We start from the raw sequence: 16,014 nt of genomic DNA on the forward strand, positions 1-16,014 counted from the left end.
CCACCCTTATTAATGGTAAATGTGCTCCAGTTTGAGACAGGGGTCTGCAGAGCCCCACACTTGTGATTATTTGCTCTACACTTTGCTATTAGTGGTGGCAAGTTTGACTCATTTCTGTGAATCGTTTGTCATTTCAAAGAACCGTGGTAAAAAGAAGCCACAATTATTTTATGTCACAGCATTATGTCCTCACGTGGCTGCTGGCATCCCAGCAAAGTATACATTTAAAGCATAAAAGCTTTAGGTCTATGTACAGTAGGTGTTTTATTAAAAATGGTAAATTAATGGTCATGGTCTCAATTCATTTGTAGCCGTGATTCAGCTCTTTAAAGAGGAACCTAAATACAATTTATTTACATTTATCATACAATGTAAAAAAAAAAAAAAAAAAAATTATAATATCCTGGCTGAACATATAAATGCTAAACATATTTCCAGTAGCCAACATTGCAACTTTTGTTTTATTCTGCCATTTACGTTGGTGGAACAACAGTTGTGATTGTCTTTCCTCCCCTCTTAAGTCCATTACATTACTGTAACTCATCAGTGGCAGCTGTCACAGTTGCTAGACTAGGCGACAAGAACAGTCCTCCGTAGGATAGACCGTCCCATTGAACAACACTCAGTCCGACCTTTGTGGCCTTTGAAGGATGCAGCCTCTGAATTGGGACACAGCAGTTGGATTGTTGTTGGGGTTTAGTATTGCTGTGATCACCTGAAAGTGACAGGTTTTGATTAAAGGTTACGAGGGCATGTTTATTTCAAAATAATAATAATGATGAAATAAATCATTTATAATAAATACTGCAATATTCCATAAAAAAAAAAAAAAAAAGATTGTCCATTTTTAAGTAACTTTCCGCTATATCAGTCAAATCCTCGGTTATGTAACACTCCAAATTGGCTAATTGCGAATCGGACAAGAGAGCTCGGTCAAATGACTCTGCTCGGACGGATTCAGTTCGACTCTTGAGCGAATCGTTATCCAACCAAATCATTGAAAAGTTCCGACTCGTTCAGAATCGTACATCGCTACTCTTGAGCTATCATTATAAAATAGCCTACTATTATTTTAAAATACAATGTGCGAAAATAGTGATTTTTTTTATGTAATCTTGCTATTTCGTTCTAAGAAAATATACTTTAATGGGAAAAAAATATCTAATAGACACAAACTGAATCCATCCTGTCCTCGCGCCACCCCCGCCTCTTCCTTCCAGTTGGTCCAGACTGGATTAGAGCGCTGCAGCATCAGCGGATGATGAGGAGTGAAGGCCGGGCCGCTGCGCCCCTCCACCAGCCGCATGTTCCCGCACACCGGTATCACACAGCCCATAAGAAATGAGCCGGTGGACTCTAGAGGATAGTAACCTTTTTTTGGGACATAGCCACTTAACAGAAACGGATTTCCTCACCAAAGCCCACGTTTAAAACTCTGCTGGCTGAAATCACTGCAAGCTAGCAGCAACATCCCTTGGCAGCACAGGGGAGACGTGTTCCTGTGAGCGGAGCACCGCGTACATTCCTCCGGTTGCTGGATGACAAATGCCAAGCCTATGGATACAGAGATTTTTAGTCGGAATGGGGGGAATTGCAGGAATGCTTGTGCCGCTGTTTGGGAAAACCGGTTGTGAAGTTTAACTGCTGCTAAAGCGGTGACTGTGAAGCTCGTGTGTTTTTGCAGTCAGCACAATCAAGGTGACGGCAGCTAGCCCGTTAGCTCTTGAGCTATCCGGGTAGTGTCTGACAGGGAACAGAACACGCACTGAGCGCGTCTGATATCAAAATATCCTTATTGTTAAATTGAAAGAGCAAAACACATGATACATGTATGTGCACTTTTTATTTGCACGGTGCACCTCCTTATTGGATACTAGTGCTGGAGGAGATGCTTGATATCTGGGCGGGGAGAAAAACTTGACTTATCTATGAGAATTTGATAATAGTATATCAAACTTGTGTGCATTTTTTTTTTTTTTTTTTTTTTTACGTAAGCCGAATATCTTAATGTTAACCCCTTAAATCCCGTGGTATGTCATATCGATTCTGGCACTGTAACGTTACTGTATATTTGTATAGTGACTGCGTTACTTATGGTTGGTGCCAAGCAATATTGTCGTATCGTCACTATATTAAATGCATTCCGGTATTTGTTTACCGAAAATACACCTGTCTCGGGCTTCTTTCAGGTCGAAATGCCCTGTAAATGAGTCTTTTGTATCAGTTTTTTTGCAAACACACGGGTTTCTCAGAGCGCTGGTAACAGTTAGCTTGGATGCCAACGCTCAGGACGGACAGATGATGATGATGATGATTCACTCCACGGGAATATGAGGAAGTTATCCTGAACCGAGAACACGGCTTCGCGTTCACGAGAACCCTGCGGTTCCCGATGGTGAAATTATCCAGCGGCTGTTTGATGAGCAGCAAACGAAAGCCACCTCTCCTCGGGTCGCCTCTTAAGTCGAGCTGACAGAAGCTGGTGGGGTTTTGTTTGAAAGACTTTAGCAGGGTGTGACCGCACTTCGTTTAAATGTTACATGCTGCACTGTATAAATCAGCAAAGCTCACTATGAACGCAGCCTGGAATTTCTACGTCAACCCGTGTGGATGACACCGCCGCCACCGCTTGAAAATAAACCGTCGCTAAGGCAAAAGGCGATTTTTTTTTTTTTTTTTTTTTTTTATTCTTTCGGCTGAAGAACCGGTCTGTTAGCCATGTAGCTGGCTGCACATGACCGGACTGGACTTCTCTGACTGATGTCTAGGGTGTCAAATCTTTTTTTAGTGTGTTGTACGTGTAAGTGTAGATGTATAGCATAGTTATTTTAGAGTCGTCGTTGTGACTGTTTCTGGTTGCTATGGCATTTTTAAACGGTCCCAGACTGCTGGACTGGGCAAACTCTCCTCCACATTTACAGTTCAACAAATATGTCCTGACTGGTTATAGACCCATTTCCTCCGTCCAGGAGTGTATCAAGAGTCTCTTCTATCTGCACAATGAGCTGGGAAACATCTACACACATGGTGAGTGAGATACTGCCTCCAAAGAGGAAGCTGTCAGTACCCTCTCTCTTTATGTGCTTGTTAACTTACATGTCATCTGCCTCACTTTTTGTGTCATTGTATTACTTAAAAAAAAAAAGGGAAAAAAAAAGCTTAATGCTTAAAACTTATGCATAGCTTCAATCATGTTAGTAAGAGCTTTACCCATCCTGGCTGCTTCGGTCTTACCAGTATTTGCATTTGTATTACCCATTCATAGCTATAGTCTAAACCCTATTTAAATGATCAGTGTTGCTATATCATCAGAAACAGGAAATGGTCTATATTTCCTACCCAAGGAATGAGCGTTTGTAAACTGCATCTTATTGGCTCTTTCATAAAACTACGTGTTAATGGAATAGTTCACCTGAAAGTGGTCATTATTTATTTATGCTCATATTGGTCTTAACTTGTATGAATTTCTTCTGTTTAAACACAAAGGAGCACATTTTAAGCATGTCCTGAATGTTCTCTTTTTCATGCAGTGACATCTTCAGTTCTCATTCATTGTCAAGCCTGAACAATGTAGCAAAATCAGTGTAAAAAAGTAGTCCACATGACTTGTGTACTAAGTATTTTAAAGTCTTAAGACCAACTCTTACTTCTTATGGCCAAACCTAACCAACACGGACAATCATCATATTGTAGTACATCAGTTCACAGACATTCCACAACCTGATCCAACATGTCCAATAAGCGAAAACAAGTGTAGACCAAGGCTGTGTCCAAAATCGCACCTATACCTTCATTCACTATTCCCTACACTAGTCTAATATAGTTCACTTGGGGAAGTGAATGAAACCGAGTGAGCAAATTCGGACACTGAGTGTGCGTGAAGGGCTGCCGCTTTTGCATAGTTTGTTATTTAATTATTTGAAACTTACCAAACTGGAAGCTCCAGTAGTAAGATGAAAAGATTTATCTTGAACTCTATCAAGGAAACTATGTATGAACTTTAATTAAACAATTTAATAATCAATAAAAAAGGAATTTATATCTGTATGATGTTACACTGTAGCCACAGTGGACCAGCGGTTTGGAAAATGGATGGATGGATGATTCAGCGCCATCTTCTGGCGAGACTCGGGAATTAATTCGGTGCGCTACTCTCACAGTGCATTATGGGTATTTTCTAGCCATTGAGCGTTCATTGGTTGTACACTCGTTATTGCGGTGCATTGTGGGATTGAATGAGTGCACTCGATAATGGCCACTATGGTTTTGGACACCAAACACAAATGGCTGTCCCCTCCCCTTAAATAGTGCCCTATTTAAAGGTAAAGGGGGCGATCTCGGACATAGCCCAAGTGTGCTGCACATGTCCTGAAAAGTGATGCCAAAACATTTGTCTTGGGATATGAGCTAAACTAAAAAATATAATTACTCTTGAAGTAATTATTTTCCAAAGAAGATTTCTGTCATTTTAGGTAGTTCTTATTACGCAGACGTGTGTTCAATGCTCGTTTTTCCAGTAAGTTTGGTTTTAGTTAGCCTAGTTATTTGATGCTATAAAAACGGGCTGTAATGTCATGATCGACAGCTGTGCTTGCAATTGAGTCTACAAGAGCGGGTGTATGGGCGGGATCTTGATACTGCCGCTCCACATAAAGCCCGGGACACTCCAAGCCGGCGTCAAAGAACTGGCACAGATGAAAGCTGACTGTGTTGTCGCCTCTCGCCGGCTGTCTCAGCCAAAAAGCTGCTTTTGAACACATCAAAAGGACTAAAGGCGACTGTCAACTTTCACGTGCGTTCTGCGCCTGCGTGTTAGTAAATATCTGTCTATATCAGCAGGCATCAATAGTCTGACTATTTTCGTCATTCAAAAAGGGAAACCGAAACTAAGACTGCAGATATACAAACTGTACAAAGCAATGCTTGCTTACCATTATGAATATCAATCACGCTGATCATTTTCTTCATTCCAGTCGGCTCATGTTATTATAAAAATATTTGCATTTGAATGCTCAGGTAAGATGACATAAAATTATAATAGACTTCTGTCTGTACCGTCTTGACTTCTTTGCTCGCTTTCATCACTTTCGCTTTTATTCTCGTGCATTGACTCGTTTGCTAAGCCGAACAGCCAATCAGAGTTCTCTCTCTCATTGACGGCGAAAACCCAGACGGCGTATGACTAGAGCCAATGGTGAGGAACACACCGAAAATACTAAGCCTACTGATGCTCAAAAACAGCTGACAGTGCCTGACGGCCGACCATAGGCTTCGTGTGTCCCAGCCTTTAGGATCACTGCTGCGCAGACTCGGGCTCCAAATGACGTAATCGGCAACGACCGTTTCGGGGATATTTTGGCCTAATTTTTCTACAGTGGAAGGAAATGGAGGTTTGTTCACTGCAGGGTCCCCTTTAACTGTGGGGCTGCACCGGCTTTGTGATTTTTGTGTCCTTTTTTAACCTTGACATCTTCAAACACCATTGAATGGAAAAGAGAGACCAGTACATTCTTCAAAATATCTACTTTTTAAGGCCAATTCACACTGCACAAACGGCAACAAACTAAATTTGTTGGGTTTCGTTGGAACAGTGTGTTGCCCCTGTCGGCATCTGTTGGTGTTGGTCAAGGTTTGTTTTTACCCAACTGAACATGTTCAATCAGCACTTGTCACTGTCTTTTGGGGCAGTGTGAACATGACAGTTACTTTTCCTAAAGTTATAAATCCAACGGCCAACTGGTTTGTTGGGGTTTGTCTGTGCTGTGTGAATTGGCCTATACAGGGTTGGAACGTCATGAGGGCGAATTAATGACACAATTTTCATTTTGGGTGAAATATCCCTTTAAATTATTGTACAGCTACACCAAAAAATGCAAAGACCGGCATCTCTCCATCCCACTCTGTGGTTTTGTACATCACTATGCTGCAGTTTGTTATAGGGATGTCCCTAGTCGATCTCAAAGATCCTTTATTTTACGAAAGCTGTCATGCTGGTGTCGTGCAGTAGGTTGTGGATAATTCTCCTTCAAGTGGGTTTGCCAACTGCCATTTAAAGGAAAAAAAAAAGCTTAAATATTTGTTTGTGCCAATGAGGTCTATTCTGCTAGCATGTCACACACGCATGTTCGGGCTTCTGCGTTTAGCATATTTGATGCACACTTTTGTTACGAATCCCTCGAAAGTAATTTATTTACTGTTTATTTTTATCTGCCCTAAGACTGTCTGAGACATTGCTATGGGTTGCGTCTTGCTTCGAACTTGACTGACAGAATGGCATTCTGGTACTGTGAGCTTCATGCTTTCTAACCTTATCTCCACTTTTTTTTCTTTTTGTTGCAATTAAGGCTCCGATATACTTCAAGCAAAATCGAAGAATGAACTGCCATTTCGGACAAAATCAGAGCAAAATGAAATTCGTTTAGAGTTTGTTTTAGGAGTTCAAAACAGCTTGTCAAAGCGAACTTTACAGAAAAGTTTGCTCCGGCTAGCCAACATCTTCGTACTAGCCTACCATTCAATAACGTAATAGATAGGTGTGCTCTGAGGCTCCGCCTTCATTCACATGGAAATCTTCTCCGGTTCATTTCTTCTGTTCAGTTCGTCGAGGTCAGTCGTCCGCACGTGAAAACATGAACGCAATGAAGTTATAAACTTTGATGAAATGAGACACTAGGCGTTTCTCAATGTCAAGGAAGGATCCTCGGAAGCCAGAATTTCGAGGATGCTACGTCATCGACATCCGTCAAAGGACTGTTCCAATGTCGAGGATCCTCGGAATTTCCACCAAGGACTGAGTCCTTCGTTCGAAAAATATCCCATATACTATGGCAAGCCATTTTTACTTTTATTCATTTCCAGGATATGAATCCTTGATATCAAGAATTCAATTTTCACTAGTTAAAATGATCATTCTTGATATCAGGAATAATGTTTCTACTAGTAACAATGGCAATTTTTGATATCAGGAATTACATTTCCACTAGTAACAATGCTAATTCTTGATATCCACAATTAAATTTTCACTAGTTAAAATGATAATTCTTGATATCAACAATTGAATTTCAACTAGTAAAAACTATAATTCTTGATATCTGTAATTGTTGATATCAAGAATTGATTTCTTACTAGTTCAAATTCCAGTTTCACATATCAGAAATACAATTCTTACTAGTAAAAACCTTTATTTTTGATATCAAGAATTCAGTTGTCACTAGTTGAAATGTCTATTCTTGATGTCAACAATTGAATTGTTACTAGTAAAAATTTTCATTTTTGATATCTGAAAATGTATTTCTGATATCAATATAATTTCAGATATCTAAAATGTCTTTCTTACTAGTAACAATCACATTCATGATATCAGAAATGAACATTGCCACTAGTATGGAATTCTTGATATCAAAAATGAACATTGTTACTAGTAGCAATTCATATGTTGATATCAAGAATAGACATTTCAACTAGTGACAACTAAATTCTTGATATCGAAAATAAAGGTTTTTACTAGTAAGAATTGTATTTCTGATATGTGAAACTGGAATTTCAACAAGTAAGAAATCAATTCTTGATATCAACAATTGATTTTGAATGGCAGCCTATGGTGACATTTCACTAGTGAAATATAATTATTGATATCAAGAATTATAGTTTTTACTAGTTGAAATTCAATTGTTGATATCAAGAATTATCATTTTAACTAGTGAAAATGTAAATGCTGATATCAAGAATTAGCATTGTTACTAGTGGAAATCTAATTCCTGATATCAATAACTATCATTTTAACTAGTGAAAATGTAGTTGTTGATATCAATAATTCATATCCTGCGAATGATTAAAAGTCAAAACGGCTTGCCTATTGCCATTCCCAGGATATAAATTGTTAATATCAAGAATTATAGTTTTTACTAGTTGAAATTCAATCGTTAATATCAAGAATTATAGTTTTTACTAGTTAAAATGTAATTGTGGATATCAAGAATTAGCATTGTTAGCCTACTAGTGGAAATGTAATTCCTGATATCAAAAATTGCCATTGTTACTAGTAGAAATCTAATTCCTGATATCAATAACTATCATTTTAACTAGTGAAAACTGAATTGTTGATATCAAGGATTCATATCCCGGAAATTAATAAAAGTTAAAACGGCTTGCCATACATATACAGGAAAGGATACATATGTGTAGCGTTCGTGCTCTTCGCGCTCTCAAATCACCCACAATCCTATGCGCGCAGCTTTGCTATCTTGTTCAAAAAATTCAAAATGTTGGACGTTAACGGAGTCGGAGCGTTAACGGGTCAGTATGCTTTCAAATGTAAATATATTTACGTTACCAAACATTTGTTTTAAAAAATAATTACATCCATTATGTTATGGGTCAAATTGACCCACACTGTTTAAACACACTTGACAGTCAAATAATCAATATGATTAAAAAGGAGTTTATTGATTTAAAAACGATTATATTGCCTGAGTGAACAGAACTGCGTCCATAGCAACGCTCTGTTTTTCATTTTCACTGACGTAATGACGCACTGACGTGCACTTGCTAGCCTGTTCCATTTACGTGTTTTCCGAATGCTAAAGAGGAGCCTCGCCTCTGAAGGAAGTGACTTGGAAGGACCAGTCCTGCCAAGGAAGTATCCTTGACATTGAGAAACACCTACTGACACTGTTTTTCATGTTTAATTAAATGTAAAGCTGCTTACTTTTAAGCAATCTGTTGTGTGCTTTATAAATAAACGTGACGTGACTTTACAAGAGTGCTGAATTGCAGAGCTAGTGCAAACATATCCATGTTGCTATGATCAGATGATTTTCCTGCTTTCTTAAAAAATGCTTGCTGTTTTCTAATTTTTGTTTTGTGTTCATTTTGTTATTGAGAGGAAAGCGCACAGAACATATTTAGATTTCGAACTTCTTTTTACCCATAAGTGAAGAACAAAAAAGAACCATGAATATATATCTGGGCCTTTATTTCTTTCAGAATCAGAAAAAGCTTTATTGCCAATTATGCTTACACTTACACATAAAGGAATTTGTCTTGGTGACAGAACATTCCAGTGCACAGACAGAATGACAGCAACAAGACAGATAATAAAAATAAAATAAGTGAATAAAAATAAATATATAAAATACACCATAAACAAACTAGCCTAGATGATGGACAATATATGCACAGTATGTACAGGTATGTTAAAAAGAGTGGAAGGGAATGTGAATACGAGGTATTGTATGCTAAATAAATACAAGTATAAATAGCGTTGTGCATTGCATGTTTATTGCAAAGTGGGGGCATTTAACTGTTCATGAGGTAGATGGCCTGAGGAAAGAAACTTTTATTGTGTCTGGCTGTTCTTGTGCTCAGTGCTCTATAGCGCCGGCCAGACGGCAACAGTTCAAAAGCAAGTGGCCTGGATTATTCTGCTTATTGTAAAATACAAGAAGTTTATATCTGTAGTCCCATGTGACTGTGACCACACAGTTTGTTTACAATGTCTACCATTGTATAAGATTTTTACTTACACCAATGTCTTTATAAAGAGTGTGTATATATATAGATAGATAGATAGATAGATAGATAGATAGATAGTATCGGGCTTTTCTCTTAAATGGATACATCTTCTTAATCTGACAACCATGCGCACACGCTCTCTCTGAGCTGCGCTGATAATCTGACAATACCGACAAACATGTTGGAGTTTAACGATGTCCATTGTGAAATTCTGATCGAATGAAAATGTCATGCAACCAGTCTGTGTTCCTTAACTAGGCTGCTACTATCTGCTAGCAACCTGTGACAATTTGTTATAAATCCAAACAGGATTCTTGACCATATTGTTTGCGACCATGGTTGGTGAATAAATGCGGTCTGTGCAACCTTTGTGCTACAATGAAAAGTAAAAATTGTACATAATTTGGTATAATTGGAATTAATATTAGGAATTTCACTTTTTAGCATGATTTTTCATAATGTAAAGCACTTGAAACCTACAGAGCCACTGTCTGTTTGCAGTATTTAGACTCAAAATTATTTGCGGTCTGTCTGTACGAATATGCATTTGTGGAGTGATCTGAATCTGTGTTTTGTCATATATATATATATATATATATATATATAGTATATAATTTCAAATGAGGAAATTGTGATTAATAATCTTTATGGAATTAGCCTACTCCATAGTTAATAGATGCCGCCGCCCATGAGAAACTCTGCACGCACGGCCCTGTATACATTGGATTTATTTTAATAACTTTAATGTAGGCCTACTTGAAGTGTGCACCAAGCACTAGGAAAATACAAGTATCGGATCAGGACTCAATATTAGATACCCAATATTCAGTGACTTGGATCAGACCAGATCGGGGGCACAAAAAAGTAATTTGTGTTGAATTGTTGTTGTATTGCAGTGAGCAGTGTCTAGATAAGCATTCTAGTGCATTGGTTGCCGAGAGGAAATATATAAAATTGTATAATCAGGCATAAATGTCATCTCCAAAGGAATTTCTGCTTGTAAACTTGTAGGCTCAATTTCAGTCCTGTGTGGAACCATCAAGCTGGGTCATGAGTTGCCTGCAGGTGTACTGTCATATACACCCTTCCCTTCCAAGAAACTCCCATGTTGACTAGTAATATTTTGTTGTTGCTATACAGAGCTACAGTATACAAAGTTTCAAACATCGTCCAGAATACTATATATATATATATATATATATATATATATATATATATATATATATATATATATACTTTTTATATATAAAAAAAAAGTCTTATTATATTGTTTTATGATGAAGAGTGACATATTCACACTAATTTACATTACTTAAAACCTGAGATAAACACGTCTTCTGTGCAAACTCTCAAATTTGTGTTCTCAAGCCAATGCTATGTCAGAGTATATTTCAGAGTGTTCTGGCCTACTGTAGTCAAATAAGCAGAAATTAGAGGTTTAAATTGAGCTTAACTTGGTTTACACAGCTTAACTTGACCCAAGAGATGAATTTGCTATATGGAGTTGCACCTGGTTGTCCTTTTTTAAGCTGAAATATAGGAGCATTTGTTCTGTGTCTCTCTACTGTTTTGGTATAAATACCTCTTGTTAGAGTTTGTAAAGAAGCACTGACAATAATGAAATGGAGGAATTAAGATTCCTTGTAGATATTGTCTTTTTTTTTTAACACAGGCCATTTCCTTTCTTGCATTTGAATGCAATCGATGTGCATGATCCTTTACAGTTTGCTTTGTATTTAAGTTTTACTTTGCATGATTCGTATGCACAATTTAATCCCATGTTTGCATGCCATGTCTTCACAGCAACATATGTTGTTCTTCATAGGTTCCTACCTGTAACATCTGCTGTTTAAAACTGCTGTTTAAAGAAAGATTTAGCTCTCAGCCTGACACTTGACTGTGACTATTAATCTTTTCTGATCTGTTCCTGGTCTTACCACATTTGCTGAAGTTTTTTTTAGGTCTGTGGGCTTCTCTAACCCATATACTCTTTGTCTGGCCACTTATGGAGGGCTATGATCTGATAGCAGGGTTCTGCATAAATTGATTGACACTTGCACATACACCACAAAACTGAAGGCAGAGTTCACTCAAAAATGAAACAATGTTGTTGTTTTATTTTGTGGCCTCCATGTTTTTTTTTAATTGTCCACACAATAAATTGTTCATTGGAAGAAAGAAAGAAAATAACACTTGAACATACCTCTGGTGTGATAAGAAATGCCTAAAATGACAGAAACCATCTTTGGAATTGTAATTGGATTTTTGTTGTTGTTTGGCTCGCATCCAATTCGATTACATGGAGAAACACGTGGAGAAACATGAAACATGGAGAAAGACTTTAGTTCAAAAGGATATTTTAAAGGGGTGGTTGATTATGATTTCACTATCGAAATTAATGTTAACGTTAATGTTGCTGTTTGAGCATAAACAACATCTGCAAAGTTACAATGCTCAAAGTTCAAAGCAAAGGGATATATTTTCTTTTAAAGAAATTGCTTTTTAAGGACTACAACAAACGGCTGGTATGGACTACACAAGCTTCCTCCTGGGTTAGTGACATCACAAACCAGAATATGCTAATCAATGACTAGAAGATAACTACACATAAGCTACATAAATTCATCAACTAACTATTCAAAAATGTTGTCTACATGTTGTCACTTCTTCTTGAGTCTCTCCATCTTTGTTTGACTCCGGTTTGGACATAAAAGGCTAAACGTTTTTGAAATGTTCAGGTTCTGACTCCCAGCAGCTCATTTTCATTTAAAGGGACAGACACAAAAACGATGCGTTTTTGCTCACCCTCAAAAAGTGACAATTTTAACATGCTATATAAAAATATCTGTGGGATATTTTGAGCTAAAATTTCACATACACACTCTGGGGACATCAAAGACTTATTTTACATCATGTGAAAAGGGCTTTATACCACCCCTTTAATGAAATCTGAGAGATGTCTGTCCCTCCATTGACAGTCCACACAACTACCACTTTGATGCTTCAAAAACTATTAACCCTTAACCCTTTAAGCATTAAAAGTGTCCCTTTTGACACTTTCAATAGGCTAAAGTGTGCATCAACTATCCAACTACTATAACAATCATGCTTGTATCATGTTGTAATTTTGAAAAGTCAATTATGAATTATGATAGTTATGATTTACCAAAGCATTATATAGGCTATACAGTTGTAATCGAAATTATTCAACTCCCATTACAAATCAGGTTTATTAGCAAAATTTATAGACTTTCAGCTGATTGCAATGAACAAATCAAACAAAAGTAGGCCTTATTGAAACAGCTCAACACAACAAATGTTTCAAGTGGTTTCCTCAAATTCAACTGAAAATGCAACTTTTAATGACTTCTGCAGTCTCAAAATGATTCAACCCCATTCATGGCAAGCATCTTTAGTACTTAGCAGAACACCCTTTTGCTGTTATGACCTGCTGCAAAGCTACCTTAGCTCATCTTAGCTTTTTCTGTCCAGGTAGTGTAACCACTGCTCCTTTAACTTTGAACTTAAGACTTTCCAACGATGTCTCTAGGAACATTTAGCCTAGTGCCTTTGCTATCTTTTTGTATTCTGTTCCTTGTTTGTGAAGGGCGATGATATCTTCTCTTAACTTTTTGGACCATTCTTTTGGCATATTTCTAACATGCAGTCAAACGTGACACTCCACAAACCTAGTTCAGATATTTCATGTGTTCTAGCTCGAACACACCTGGTGCAACTAATGAAGCCGATTTGTGCTGTTGTGAGGGATTCAATTCAGGGGGTTGAATAATTTTGAGACTGCAGAAGTCATTAAAAGTTGCATTTTCAGTTGAATTTGGGGTAACCACTTGAAACATTTGTTATGTTGAGCTATTTCAATTACTTTTGTTTGACTTATTCATTGCACAAAGCTGAAAGTCTAAATTTTGCCAATAAACCTGATTTGAAATAGGGTTTGAAAAATGTTGATTACTTACAACTATATATATATATATACACACACACATTATGTACAAAGCATAAGTGCCGCTCAAATGCATGAACTTTTCTAGGGTAAAGTGCATGTTCTCTAACAATAGTGTCTGTCAAAGTGAGAGTTAAGCCAACAGAGATAACTCACTCAAAATAGAAGTGCTAGAAGGCATTGGTGCTTTTACCTGACCAGGGTGAGTCATTTGACATTGGGGTGAATGACAGCGGCTAATAGAGATTCACAAATAACCAGAAGATTGTTCAAGATTGTCTTTTTCTTGTACTTTGAGTCCCTGTTATAAAGCCACTAACTGTTGTTTACTGCTAAAGATCTTTGTTTTAGCATGTAGTTTGCATTTTGACAGCTGCTGCTAAAATTAGCACAGCAAAGCCACTGAGACCCTCACTGCACTGGGCCGTACCCTGGGCCTCCATAAATCCATGTGTTGTTTAGGCGGCAGCGATTCAACTCAAGGGACGTGATGAAACACTGTAGGGCCTGTCTGAGCATAATGTCCAAAAACAACTTTCTCGCTCTCTTTCGTGGGCCGTGTGTGTTTTAACAGCACTTTACGCGTCTTCAGTACACAATGACCCTCCTGAGCCTCGTCGTCTCATTGTTTCTTTTTTTTCACTCAGGAATCCCTCTGCTCTGCTTCTTGGTGCTGCTCCCGCTCAACATCCCCTGGTCGCAGATCACCGTGACGTGGCTCGGCGTGGTGCACTTCCTGGCCTGCTTGTCGCCGCAGCTGGGCTCAGTGGTCTACCACCTCTTCATGAACCATGAGGGCGGCGAGCCCGTCTATAAAACCCTGCTCACGCTAGATATGTGCGGAATCTGCATGATCAACACGCTAGGTCAGCATCTCAAACTGCGGTTAGATCAATCCGAGCTCTCCATCACATTATCTCTCAGTACATCTTTTCAATTCTGTTCTCTATTTTCCTCTGCTGATTTTTTTTTTCCTGACACCTCAAATTTGATATTTTTGTACAGGTTGTTCAAACCTGATGAGGTCACCTGATGAACTGATGTGTCATCAGGTCATTTTTTAGCTGTGATTACCAAAAACAGGCTGTGTTGCGATAGAGACCTGTGTCACAGCAGCCCAATGAATAAGTAAAATGTGTGTTTCCCCCTTATCTGTGCATACTCATGTTATATCATTGAAAACAGTGTTGCTCAACATGCTGTAACAAAGGAAATAAAGAAACAAAGAGAAAACAAAAGGAATCCATTGAAGTGCCTTACAACAAGACAGTTTTCTCTGTTGTCATTTGTCAAGCAGCACTGAAAAGGCACTTTCACAACACTTCCATTGTCTCTTGCTCTGTTTATTTGATAAAGATCTTGTCAAATTTAAAGTGCTTTTTCTTAGTTTTTATAATTATCGACCATTTAGTTGGGAAACAAAGGAACATTATAAATATATATATATATGATATTTTATTATTTGTATATATAATTTGGGGTGATTGTATATATTAGGGATCATAACCGTCCAATGCCATCCTGAAATATTGCTATCATATTTATTTCAGTAAATATGCCATTTTTTTTACAGTGTACAGTGGGAAGCAGGTGTGTTAAATACACTTAAAATTCACCTATGCTTGAATGATGAACTATACAGTTGAATATTAGGTAACAAGCTTAGCTTGTCATCTTATTAACACTATGTTTTGGTTCACAGGAGCTCTACCCATCGTGTACAGCACTCTTCTCTGCTACCCCTTCACCCGCACAGTGGCTCTGCTGATGTACATCCTGCTATCCAGTTACGCCATCTACTGTGCCATCACAGCACGAAGCAGAGTGCGGCGTCTGCGTTCCTTCGCCTGGCAGCTGCTTTACCGCTTCTCGTTTTTCCTTCTGCGCTCGGTAGGTGTGGGCGGAGGGAGTCCCACCTCACTGCGCCACTTTCTCACCATGGATGCACTAGCAGTGTTGGGCGGCGTCATCAATATCACGCGAATCCCTGAGCGTTTCCGCCCGGGCCTCTTTGACTACTGGTGCAACAGCCATCAAATCATGCATGTGCTGGTGGTAGTCTCCATACTGTACCTACACTGGGGGGTGCTGGATGACTTATTGTGGATCAACACCTATCACTGTCCCACAGACTGACAGTGGCCCCTGCTAGTCTGGAATCGTGGGTAATAGGGCGCGAGGACCTCTTTTAGTAATGAGTCGTCTGGGAATGCGACGTTATTGGGCAAAGAACGGTATGGGTTGGGGGGAGACTGTTGTGCTTTGTATATAAATGTGTGCACGAAAGTCCATAAGAAGTGTTTTACATGTTTTTTAGGAGACACCAGTGCCAGCTTCGACACACATGCTTGTTTGTGCTGTCAGTAGCCAGAATGTACATATCTGTGTTTGCATAAACATTGTCTGTGCATGGCACTGTTTAGACCTACTAGCTCAAACAAAGGCAAATTTTTTTGGGGTTCGAGACCTACACATATAGGCGTATACACACACACAGGATCTGACATCTTTTGATGTCATATATTCACCAGCGTTTA

The 16,014-nt window shown here is 38.4% G+C and overlaps 1 protein-coding gene across 1 annotated transcript; it reads left to right on the forward strand.

The window, feature by feature from the left end:
* The first annotated feature begins 1,482 nt into the window (after nucleotides 1–1,482).
* paqr4a (progestin and adipoQ receptor family member IVa) lies at nucleotides 1,483–15,912 on the forward strand. Its single transcript, XM_084402396.1, has 3 exons — nucleotides 1,483–3,027; nucleotides 14,125–14,343; nucleotides 15,180–15,912. Exons 1-3 carry the CDS (start codon nucleotides 2,862–2,864, stop codon nucleotides 15,611–15,613), a joined length of 819 nt encoding a protein of 272 aa, XP_084258522.1. The 5' UTR covers nucleotides 1,483–2,861; the 3' UTR covers nucleotides 15,614–15,912.
* Nucleotides 15,913–16,014: the final 102 nt, after the last annotated feature.

This window comes from Rutilus rutilus (genome assembly GCF_951802725.1).
Source record: "Rutilus rutilus genome assembly, chromosome: 1".
Taxonomy (NCBI): Eukaryota; Metazoa; Chordata; class Actinopteri; order Cypriniformes; family Leuciscidae; genus Rutilus; species Rutilus rutilus.

Coding starts and splice junctions, on each gene's coding strand:
- paqr4a (XM_084402396.1), top strand. CDS start 2,862: ATGGCATTTTTAAACGGTCCCAGACTGCTGGACTGGGCAAACTCTCCT. Junction 3,028..14,124: donor GGGAAACATCTACACACATG/GTGAGTGAGATA, acceptor TTTTTCACTCAG/GAATCCCTCTGCTCTGCTTC. Junction 14,344..15,179: donor CTGCATGATCAACACGCTAG/GTCAGCATCTCA, acceptor TTTGGTTCACAG/GAGCTCTACCCATCGTGTAC.